This window comes from Cricetulus griseus, chromosome 5 (genome assembly GCF_003668045.3).
Source record: "Cricetulus griseus strain 17A/GY chromosome 5, alternate assembly CriGri-PICRH-1.0, whole genome shotgun sequence".
Taxonomy (NCBI): domain Eukaryota; kingdom Metazoa; phylum Chordata; class Mammalia; order Rodentia; family Cricetidae; genus Cricetulus; species Cricetulus griseus.
Window position 1 is genome coordinate 11,626,031 of NC_048598.1, and position 12,348 is coordinate 11,638,378.

At 48.4% G+C, this 12,348-nt stretch overlaps 1 protein-coding gene across 2 annotated transcripts in view; it reads right to left on the reverse strand.

Annotated features, from left to right (window-relative positions):
• Susd4 (sushi domain containing 4) overlaps positions 1-12,348 on the reverse strand; it is a 111,513-nt gene that overhangs the window by 55,178 nt on the left and 43,987 nt on the right. For both annotated transcript variants that reach the window (XM_035445671.1, XM_035445673.1), the window contains exon 2: positions 1,630-1,842. In XM_035445671.1, coding sequence (XP_035301562.1) covers positions 1,630-1,693 — 64 coding nt within the window. In that variant the 5' untranslated portion in view covers positions 1,694-1,842. The remainder of the gene's footprint in view (positions 1-1,629; positions 1,843-12,348) is intronic.

Genomic DNA, 12,348 nt, shown 5'->3' on the forward strand with positions numbered 1-12,348 from the left:
CAAATAAACATACCACTATCCCTAAGCCGGCAGTCTGTGCTTCCAAGCTTTCGAAAACACAGTTGAACGAGCAACACCATGACCAGAAACAGATCTGGACCGGGATTTAGAGTCAAGGTCTGACTTCAGGTGGTAGGATAGGAGTGCCCACACTTGATGCTGTGCCGACTGCTCAACACCTGCAATTATCTCCACAGCACACAGGGAGGCACTCACTTTAAAGGTGCTAAACTGCTTTGGTTTTGCCCCAAGAAGATGAAACAAGAGAAGGCCTTCATTGCTGGGCAACATTCTGTGTCCTTATTCTCCTTTACTTTGTTATCTCACGCTCCTGGGCACAGGGCTTCTCAGGCCACGAGCTTCAGCAGGGTGTGCAGACATGAGCCAGGTAAACCTCTGGTTCAATAGAATTTTACAGAGAGCACAGCTCACATAGGATCCGCGCAAGAGGAAATGGTGAATTTATTAGTGAGGACTTTAAGGGCAAGACACCACTCTTGCTCACCCTTTGCAATTTCCATAAGAAAAAGTGCTTGTCAGATTAAATCAGCTTGAAAGTTTCATAAGGCAGGGCTGGAGAGACGGCTCAGCGGGTAAGAGCACACACTGCTCATGAAGGACCTGAGTTCTGTTCCCTGCACCCATGTTGGAGGGTTGGCCTGTAGCTCCAGCTCCAGGGGGTCCAGCACCTCCGGCCTCCACAGGCACCTGCTCTCACGTATGTGTCTCATCCACAGACACATATGCACACCGGTAATTTTTTTTTTAAGTTTCATTAAGGAAGTACACATTATTACATCACAGTGACCCTTTACATCTTATCATAAAATCTTCCTCCTCAAATAACCTCAATAACGAAGAGAAATGGAAGCCGGCTCCTAACGAGCTCAAACATTAGCAGAGCAGAAACAGGGCAGGCCCGCACCTCCTGTAGGCTATAGGTTTGAGTTAATTTCCAATCTGTGCCTATTCCAACTTCAGCCTCGCCGATCCTGGGAGAGTCATAATCAATCTCTTAGCACTCCAATTAATTAAACAATTCATTTTTCATAACTCTAAACATTGTCTACAGAGCAAAAAATAAAACAAAGCAAAATGAAACAAGAGAGCATGAGAGAGTGTTGCAGCCAGCAGACGTAGGCGAGCTGCCAGAAGCCAGGGAGCATTCTGCATCAGCAATAGATTCAGGGGTCACTGCTAGAAAGGACCGTCTGCCGTGTCAACCAGTTCTCCTGGTCGTAGCTCCTTCTTGAATGAGTGACACCAAACACCAGGTGTAGAAGCAGTAGCTGATTTGATCATGGGTCACGTCCCACCGACCTCTGCATAAAAATGTTTCCTGCACTCTTCACCGAGTACCACGGCATGAGTGCCAAGTACCACTCTTCACCGAGTACCACGGCATGGCAGCCTGATATCAAAGTGCCCTGTGTGATCTGAGTATTCTGTTGCACCAGCCAAAATGGTGCTAAACTGGATGGTAACGGTGGTAACTGGCAGAGACAGAGGACCATGCAAACCCGTCTTATAGACTAGACCAGCCCTGGGACAGACGCCTCCCAAGCATTTACCGCCCTCACCCTACCGAGAGTCGCATCCCTGGCCCCCACAGAGGGGCAGGCCCTTTACCTTCTTGTACGCAGACCGCTTTGTCACTTGGGACCCAGCCCAGGCTCCCATTAAAAAATCTCATACACAATCTCTTTGAAGAGCCCTTCAGCCTGAATCCGTCTTGGCAGTTAAATCGGGCTGCGTCATTTTCCAAAAAAACTCCTTCACTGGGGGTCCTGAAGCCATTCTGCGGAACGCCTGGATCATCACACACGTCAACGTCATCGAGCCCTGCATTGACAAAGAGAGAAAGTGCCTTGAATACTTCTCCAGGAACTGTATTTTGTGCCTTGGGCCACTCCAACCTTAGGAACAAAATTAAGAGTCTAAACCTGTTAGCTTGCATCCCGTTGGTTAGGAGAGGCCAAGGATAAGGAAGCCGCATGCCTGCATCATGTCCCAAATGCGTCCTCAGTGGGGAGAGGCGGGAATGCCTGAGCGCTGAACAGACATCTGGTATAAAGTAAGGAAAGCCAACCCACAAGTCCTCACTGAGCAGGTGTTGGGAACCAGTATGCGTAACTCCATGGAGCTGGGGATGGTGTGCCCATCTTCAACTCCCGGTACAGCCTGTTGGTACCATTTCTCAGATTTAGAGGGCAGCACACAGTCCTGGGGCTCCTGGAAACTCACCTGCTTCCAGATGCTGCCAGGATGCTGGACTCATGAGGTAGCCACTCCTTTTAGTACCCTGTATTGCTAAAGGTCCTCAGCTGTCAGTGACACCCCTCACCCTGTGTGATTGTGTGAGACTCACACTCCCTCCCTGCTGGCCTTCAAGGCCACTGTGCTAAAAGCCTGAGAAGCACAGCAGTGTCAGCATGTCCAAAACTCACTGTCAGGGCTCCCTCTGTGCAGAGATGATGAGAGACGGTGGAGGGAGGGGACAAGTAAGAAGGAAGACAAAGGTAGGGGCAGCATCCCCACTTCTTCTCCTTAAGTATGAGCAAGTGAGATACTACATCAAAGCAACAAGATACTGTCCAAAAGTCCTGTCCTGAAGGGGGTGCTGGAAAGTTGTCACGAGATTGCTTCAAATTTGCACATTTAGGGGACTTCAGGTCATCAGGTGCTTCTTGGGTAATGGCATCATGACTTCCTTCGGTCTGGAAGGACGCACATTCCCATGGTGGGTCCTCTGAAAAGGCCATTCTGATGGAGTCAGCCTTTCTCTAATCCTATCAGAATGGGGTACATGTGTGACAGAGGGAGCCACAGAAGGGCATGAGGAGTGTATTATCCCAGAGGGTGGGGAAGCCTCTGGAAGGCCTCCAGCTGAGTCCTGGGGACACCCCAAGCCAGAAAGGGAGATGAGCATCATGGGTACAGGTCAAGAGCATCCGAAGCTAAAGACAGAGGACACTGTGACCACTACCTGGACATTGTAAGGGACAAGACGAAACCTGTCTGCTGATGTCTCAAGAGGGAAGAGTGGCAGTAAGTGTGGCCTTCTCTCTCATGAGGTCTGGTGTGAACAGAACACAGGGGAGTAGCTACCCTGGAAAGAGGGTTAAGGCAGAGTTTTACTATTGTTGTAGTAAAATGTTAAGATAAAGCCAGTCACAGTGGCTGGAGCCTGTAATCCCAGCACTCTAGAGGCTAAGCAGGGGAGATTACTGTGAGCTTGAGGCCAGCCTGAGTTACATAGAGAGTTCTAGGTCAGCCTGATACACAGTAAGAGGCTGCCCTTACTGAAAAAAAAAATTAAACAACGGAGATCTAAGAATCTTCACACAACAAAGAAACACAGTGAAGAATAGAAAGCTGTAGCTGGGGGTGGCTGAGGGGGACATTCCAGTAAGCTGCTGCTACCCAGATACGGCAGGGGAGACACCTAAACCCAGGGGCACAGGGGATACTTACCTTCCACTGAAACAGAGGGGAGGTCTTGCCACACCCTTGACTGAGGGAAGGACATTTCTTATAGTTCAAGCATTCTCAGGATACACACAGGAAGCCCCTCTTCCCATCAGGGTAGCCTGGGTTCACCCCTCAAGGTTTTCTTCCCTGTGACCAGACTGCTAGACTACCTATCTGTACCCTTGTCTGGTCTGTGAAAGCCTAAGCAGGAGACTTCATCTTCCTCATCTCCTCAGCATCCAGCAGCACTGTGTGTTGTGTGTGGTGACCATTTGCACAAGTACATCAGTGAAAGATGACTGGCCGGGTAGATGGACAGATGGGTGGTTAGATGTGTGCACGGGCAAAAGGACGGGTGGGTACATGAATAAGTAGGTGGATGGTCAACCGATGGATGGGTGGGTAGATGTGTGAATGGCTGAGTAGATGGAGAGGTGACTAGGTCTGTGATGGATAGGTAGGTGTGTAGATGGACAAACACGTGAGTGGACAGGTAGATAGATGAATGGGCAGATGGGTAAAGGGTGGTATGAATGGCGGGTAGAATTTTGTGAGGAACTATTCCTCTAAGAGCCATTAGAAAACCATCCCTTCCCACCACCAAGCAGGACCACCAGTGGCCAGGAGCTCATGCATGTCACAGACAGGTGTGACACCCTTTCCTGAATCGCTCTCTTTCACTTTCCCATAGACAATGATCCTTAACCTTCTTGCTTGCATATTTTTTCTTTTCAGGAAACACTGTAGCTCTGGCTGACCTCAAACCCACAGAGATTTGCCTGCTTCTGCCTCCTGAGTGCTGGGATTAAAGGTGTGCACCAGCTCCTTAGTTTTCTTCAACCCCAATGTTTTAGGGCTCTTCTTCAACACAGGGACAGGGCAGGTCCAGGTTGCGTCTTGCCTGGGCATCTGTGCTCCCCTAATACATGGTTTTTAGTCTGTCACCCTTGCTACCAAGCATCGGCAACACTGACTTTGGAGTTCCTCCAGCTGGCCACACCCTGTCTTTGGCGATAAAGCTGTTCTCTTCCAGAGAAGGCAAGACTAGTCAAGGGAGGGCTGAAGATCCATCAGACAAGACAACCTAATCTATCAGGAAAATCACTGGGCTAATCAAAAAATTATGAGAGCTTCATGAAAATTAGAATGGGAAGATGAGAGACCTTCCCCACGAGCAACATTCTTTCTTACTCCTTCTAAGTCACAGCCCTGGCAGGTCTCTGCTTCCATTTAGTCATAGATATCATGGCCGTGTTCCTAAGCCTGGTGTGGAGCTGACAATCTGCAGTGTTGCTGGCCAGGGATCCAGCCCTGGGCACAGAAGGGACGAGCAGTGAAAAGAGCCATCAGAAGTCAGGATGGTGCAAGAAGAAAATATTCTTCATTTGGACAACTAATCCCATTGAGCAAGATAGTAATTTTCTAGGCCTGCTAGATCTCAGAGTCTTTGTTTCAAATTATCCCTTGGTGGATCAATTGCCAGTCCAGGCCATTTTTCTGCAGAGCCCTCTCTTCATGTCCTTCCAAGATGGTGATGATCAGACCATCTGATAACAGGCCCATTAAGGAGTGGGCTGATGTAGGTATTAGGAGGCGTGGAAAATAACTTGTGTACAGGCCTGCTCAAATCACCTCTCAAGAATCTGCTTTCTTAAAACCCAACACACCTCCTTCCCATCTGTCCAAATTCTGCTAATGCTTTGGAACTAAGTGATCACAGCCTAGAGGGAAGAGTGAATTCTCAGAATGGTTTCTGAGATGTTTGCTCCTGGGAGGAGTTGGAGGAGAAGGAGGGGGAGTACTCATTTCAAACAGTCCTCAGCAGCAGCCACCCCTGGCTGTTCCTACTACAGTCAGTCTAGAATAGAGTGTATGTACTTAAGACATGCTCAGGTGAAATCTTGACTGGGTTATAAGTACCCAGATGTTAGTCCCTGTGTACAGGGATTGCTGTGTCCCTTTTCTGGGTGATTTCAACCTGAGACTGGAGACCAAGCAGAATGGTGTACCCTCTTAGTGTGGGCAGTCTCTTTCAGTGTTACAGGCCTGGACAGAACAAAGACAGGAATAGGAAAGTGTTTATTGTCCATAGCTGCTGTCTTCAAGCTGGAACACTGATCCTATGCTTTTGGATCAGAACTCAGCTCAGGACTTTCACCCCTGGCTCTCCTGGGCCTCAAACTTCTGTATTTTGACTAGAACTGAAGCACTGATTCTGCTGGGTGTGTAGGAGACACAGATGATAGGTGGGTGGGTGGATGGATTGCTGGGTGGGTAGATGAATAGATGGGTAAATGGATGACGGGTGAATGAATGGACACACAGATTTCTATTGGTTCTGTTTTTCTGCAGAACCCAGACTCATACAGGCTTTCAAAGTTCTCAGGCACTTCCAACTTGTGCATAACAGGGATGCCAACCACCCTGCTTACAGAGGCCACTTCTCTCAGACCCGTGAGTTCTTCTCTCAGATCCTTGAGTTCTTCTCTCAGATCCTTGAGTTCACATATACAACTGACTCACTGAGTGGGGTTGATGTCTGAACCTTGGGGTCTGGACAACCCAGCTGGATAGCCCCAGACTGTGGTCCCCTAGCTAGCCTGTGGTCCCCACCCTAGTGGTCCTCTCTCTCGCCTCTGATGCCTACAGCCCTGGGTGCTCTGAGCCTGTACCTCCCGCTCGGGCATCAGCATCTCATTTCCAGTGGGCGTTTCCTCTTGTGAACCCAGATCAAGTCAAAAACACAGCTGTAATTTGGACTCTGGTCCCCGTAAGAAGCCAGGATTCCTTATTTTTCTTTTCTCTAAACCCAAATCCACCTGTGTAACAGGGATTGGGAGCGCCCTTGTCTTCCCATACAAAGAAATGCATCAGGCCCTCGGTCTCATGATGAGGTCTTGACACTTCTGGCTTGGTTACTTCTGAGACTGCAGAAACCTTGCTGCCAGTTCTACTGTGAACAACATAAGAAGTCTTTGAAAGGGATCATAAAAAACGAAAGAGGTGTGAAAAGCAATCTTTTGGGCTATTACAGCTGAAAAGTCATATTCTAGAAAGGAAGGGTGTATCAAATGCAGCCAAATCAATTTAGAGCCAGGGCTGGGTTTCCATTTCTTTGTAAACTGCTCTATGGGTCTATAGGGGAAGAAACAGGATATAGACACAAAAATTGATTTTGTATGCATTTCTTTAGTAAGAGGGTACTGGGCAAGAGAGAAGGAGCCATCTCTGCAAACGTTTAAACAGATTTCTTTGCAGGTATTAAATAAAACTAAGAGCAATTCCCAAGCCTTGCTCCCACCCAGAGCACTTACTGTAGACTCAGTTAACCTTCAAATCACTGACAAGGTCACTGTGGTTAAGGGGTGTGAGGCTAAGGGATTGGTGCAGTCATCCCAGTGACTAAGATGGAACCCAAACCCGAGGCTTCTGAGTCAGTCTGGACCAGTCCTCCTGACACTAACAGTGTCATCTCTGCTTGGCTTTTTCCTATCAAATTTTTGTAGTGGCATCTTGTTCTGCCGGTGGAACTTCCTTTAGCCTGCTTTCAAATTTTAGTTTGCAAATGGCTCAAATCTTGTGACAATCTCAACTCGTAGATGTTCGCAAAGCCTGTATATTAAGACGATGGTGCTGGGCAAAGAGCAACACTGGGTTGTGTGATGTACCACACAATTCTCACAGTTTTCCCTAGGTGACCCTTTATTACCCCATCTCAGTGGGAGCAGGCGGGGAACCTGACTTGTCACCTGAGACATCTAAGAATCCAGAAAGTGACCCATCAAACATCTCCAGGCCACAGCAGGGGTCCACAGTCTCCTGATGACCTCAGTTTCCCCTACCTCCAAACTCCCACGCTCTCAGAACAACCTGGACTTACTTTTCTAAGTGAACACATGTATTGACATCCTGTCTTATCCAGGATAAGATCAAAGTCCAGAAGCCACTTGAGCTGGTGTGTGCCTACACCACGGGATCCACAAGGAAAGAAGAGAGCAAGGCAACATGGAAGAGAGAGCGTTAAGCGTCAGTCACCAAGCTCATGAAGGGGATTCTCTCATGATGATATTTAAAACCCAAGACACTCCTGGGCATGGGCCGGCTGCTAACACAGGGGCACCTGGGAGCCCAATCTCCAGCCACCCTGCCCTGGATGACAGATCAAGGCTACCCCTGCCCTGCCCTCCCTGACAGCCCATTACAGATCCCGGCTACACTTGAAGGCCTGAGTCCACACACAGACAGTTGGAGGTTTCCCCTGAGGCAGACTCCAGAGAGGCTCTCCATGACCAGGAAGTCTGTCTTGAGCCATGGCCAGATTCTAACATCTGGGGGTCTGCCTTCTCCAGCATCAGGTAGCCCGAATCTGAATCCATTCCACTGAGGACCTGGGACCAAGCCAGTCTACTGCAGAGACCTGGGGAGACCTCACCAAGAAGAGGAGGAGTTCCCAGGAGCAGCTCCTGACAGACAGGGTAGGAGACCCCACATAGTTAGAAAGACAAGTGGGAAGATGTGGCTTGCTTGACTCTTTTGAACACATTTCCACGATAAGATTATTAGGTGCTTCTTGGCCTCCTGTGGTCCAGGACAGCCAATTTCCACGTTTGGCAAAATTTCAGCTTTGTTTTTAAAAAGAAAAAAGAAGGGAGAAGGGAATTTAAAAAAAAAAAAAACCAGACACAAGGAAAAGCTATCACCTGTTTATATTATTTTTTCTATAGACAGACAATGCTGTGTGGTAATATATTGTTGATGATCTAATAAAGCAACTAAAGATCAAAATGCAAAGCCAGCCACAGAGCCAGGCAGTGGGGACACACACCTTTGATTCCCACACAGCCACACTATAGTCAGCCACAGAGCCAGGCAGTGGTGACACACAACTTTGATTCCCACACAGCCACACTATAGTCAACCACAGAGCCAGGCAGTGGTGACACACACCTTTGATTCCCACACAGCCACACTATAGTCAGCCACAGAGCCAGGCAGTGGTGACACACACCTTTGATTCCCACACAGCCACACTAGTCAGCCACAGAGCCAGGCAGTGGTGACACACACCTTTGATTCCCACACAGCCACACTATAGTCAGCCACAGAGCCAGGCAGTGGTGACACACACCTTTGATTCCCACACAGCCACACTAGTCAGCCACAGAGCCAGGCAGTGGGGACACACACCTTTGATTCCCACACAGCCATACTTGTCAGCCATAGAGGCCAGGTGGTGGTGATACACACTTTTAATCCCAGCATCAGGAGACAGAGGCAGATGGATCTCTATTGGTTCAAGGCCACACTGAACTACATGAAATTGGTCCGGTCTAAAAGAGAAACAGCTCACTCAAAGGTGATCTCAGTGCTTGGGATCACATGCCTTTCATCCCAGCACTAGGGAGGTGGAGACAGGAGTGATATGGCTAGGCAGAGAGAGGAATAGAAGGCGGGAGGAGACAGGAAGAACTGGAGGAACTGCAGTCTGAGGCCTGGTGGAGAGCAGCGCAGTCTGGATTGCACTCTGAGGATTCATGCAGACAGGACCACCTTTCTTGGTCTGAGGTGGAGGTAAGAGCTAGTGGCTGGCTGCTTTGCTTCTCTGATCTTCAGCTTGAAGCTTGAACCCCAATATCAGTCTGGGTTTTTATTATTCGTGTTTCAGTGCTGGGTGGAGGAGAGATGGGAGCTTGGGGGCAGCCATTCGACCAACCTCAGGAGCAGAAGTTTGGGGGCACTCTCGCTCCTGTTTTTTGTTTTGTTTTTCTTTTGGGGGGTCGGGGTCGGGGTCTATCTATATAATGCTGCAATCCTTACTAGGCAAGGAGGTCTATCACCAAGATGCATCCCTATGGTCATTCTTTCTCTTTACTTGACACAAGATCCTGCTGAGTGACCTGAGTTGGCCTTATACTCACTTGGCAGCCCAGTCAGGCCTGATGTGATCCTCCTGCCTCAGCCCCTCCAGAAGGGATCAGAGACCTTCATTCCAGGCTTGGCTACAGCCAGCACTCTTCAGAAATAAAGTAGAATGGACAGGAGGGGACACAGTTCCTCCTACCCGGGAGTGAAGATGGCTTTGGGTGGCTTTTCATTGCATCTGTACAAGCATTCTTTCTTGCAAGGCTATCTATATTGCTTTTGGAGGCTGCAACCAGAAACATAGCTTCTGCTACCACAGCTGCAGCAGGATAGTGACGGCATGTTAACTCGAAATGATGCAGCTCGCAGGTAAGGGTAAAGGTTGCAGAGTGAGAATACACGCTTTGAATCCTAGCTCTGTGGGTTTTCTAGCTGTGTAAGCTTGGGTAAGTTTCTTAACCTCTCTGTGTCTTTAGCTTCTTCCTATATAAGGGAAGTATTGTAAGAAAAGTCTCTACTTTCCCACTACTGTCAACTTTTACTGAGATATAAATACATAGAAGACAGTGATTGGCAGATGATAGGGTCACAGTGCAAGCTGCTATGTTGTCAACATGCAGCAAGTTCCTACAGAGGAAACGGCACCCACCGCTCTTCACAGAACCACCTCAAGATAAGCCTACTCCCCTCCCTCCCTCCCCTCACCCTCCTGCCCCCTCCCTCCCTCCCTCTCGCTCTGCTCCATCTCTCTCGTCTGTCTCCCTCCTCCCTCCCTCTGTCTCTCCCTCCCTCTCTCTGTCTCTCTTCCTCTCCCTCCCTCCCTCCCTCCCTCCATCTGTCTCTGTCTGTTTGTCTGTCTGCCTGCCTGTCTCTCTCTCTCTCTCCCTCCCTCTCTCTGTCTCTGTCTCTGTCTCTCTCTCTCTGTCTCTGTCTCTTTGGTTTTTCGAAACAAGGTTTCTCTGTATTGTTTTGGAAGCTGTCCTGGAACTCACTCTGTAGACCAGGCTGGCCTCGAACTCACAGAGATCTGTCTGCCTCTACCTCCCGAGTGCTGGGATTAAAGAAGTGCACCACCAACGCCCGGCTACCTACCCTTTCTCTTAACTGACCCTGGTGAACATGACTGTTGCACTTGAACAATAGAAACCTACAAATAGAGTCCTTCCCTTGGCCAAAGCATCAAGCTATGGAAATTTTCAGGGCAACACACAGACCTCCCCGGGGACTGAACCAGGGTTCTTTCAGAACACGACCTGGAGAGGGAACACCAAGGCCAGCAGCATTCAGTGCCCAGAGGGCCATGGCCTTGTTTGCAGAGACAGTAACCAGGTCCTGTGGAAGACAGCCAGTGGTCCCTCTGGGGTAAGCAGTCTGCTTCCAAAACAATTCCTGATTTGGGCACAAGACACCAGTGAGGCAAACAGAATCCAAAACCAAACCAAATACACAAACACCAAGATCCTGGTATGTAAACAGCAGGAGCTTAGAGTGCAAGAAGATGGGGCTAGGGACAGAGTTTCCATTGGGAGATAACACAGTGGCCAAACTTCAGTGAAAAAGGAACTCAAGCTTCAGCAAAGGAGACGGGGGGGGGGGTCCTACACTCATTTTCCTGCCTGTGAGCCTGGCTTGGTCATCCCGTAATTCAGTGTGCTCTCTGTTACACACTTACAGGGTACTGGGGGGGGGGGGCAGTGACTCCTGCCATTTGTTGGTCCAAACAAAATTATTTATTTATTTCTGAAAAATCAGTACCCCTTGAGAAGCACTGCAAAGGCACTGGAGAGACCCTGGCTAGTTACTATAGTAATACTTCTGCCACCCCAGGAGCATGACATGGCTATTTATTTTAGCAGACTTTCACTAACCAGACAGCACTTAAACCTGGCTTTCGGAAGGCGACAATGAGTATTGGGATGGAAGGCTCATCTTCATGGGTTGAAAGCTCAACATCTGGATTGCATTTCTCAGAAACCACATGTAATGCCCCACGAGTGAGCACGTGTGAGGCATATCTGGATGCTAATCAAGTTAGGTAACATTTCCCCAGAACAGTGGGGAGGTTTTAATGTTTCGAGAAATATCCAGAGATGAATAGAAAGTCTGCTATGTCTGAGCAAGTGTAAACATCGCAAAAATAAGTCTTAATGGCATAATTTAGACTTGATTAAAATGGAGAAAGACCACAGATGTGGGTGTCAGAGCCATCCCCGTTTGATGCCAGAACTGATATTTCCCCCCTTTTGATTTAATTCGCTTTGATTACCCAATTATTCCTAAGTCTTTTCACTCAGTTTCCGTTCCAATAAAACCAATCACAAAGCTAACTCATAATGCGATTTTCACTGCAGTCTCCTGATACTGCTCCATGAGAGCTCAGCCAGCAATGCAACAGAGTCACTCCAGACCATGCCAGGCCAGCACAGAACAGCAGCATCTGCCCACATTCAAAGGGATCACTGAGTACCAGTCACAAGGACAGCCAGGCGTTCTGTGTGCCGGAGATGGCAGGGACATGTTGTAGCTGATATAAATTGTAGAATGAGTTGTGCAGACATCTAAATGATGTGTGATAGAGTTTTAGACAATGGTTTGCTATGGTTAAAGATGTATCTTTTTTATTTCCTAAATAAATGATTACTGAGAAAAATGTAGATTGCCTGTCTAGCTAGCTCTTGACTTTGGGTGTGTAACTTGGTAGTTCCTAGTTTTAATATTTTATTGAGACAAGATCTCACGTAGCTCGGATTGGTCTTAAACGTCCTATGCAGCCCAGGATGACCTTGAACTTGTGGCCCTCTTTTCTCTGTCTCCCAAGTACTATGATGATAGGTGTGTACTATTAAGCCTGACTGATGAGGTCCTGGTGATCATATCATGACTCCTGTGTGCTAGTGAGCACTCTACCAGAGGTGCCACAGCCTTCCAGTCTCTTCTTGACAAATGGGGGGTGTCCTTCTGAACATATGTTTCTCTTACTGGTTGATGAATAAAACATTGATTGGCCAGTAGCCA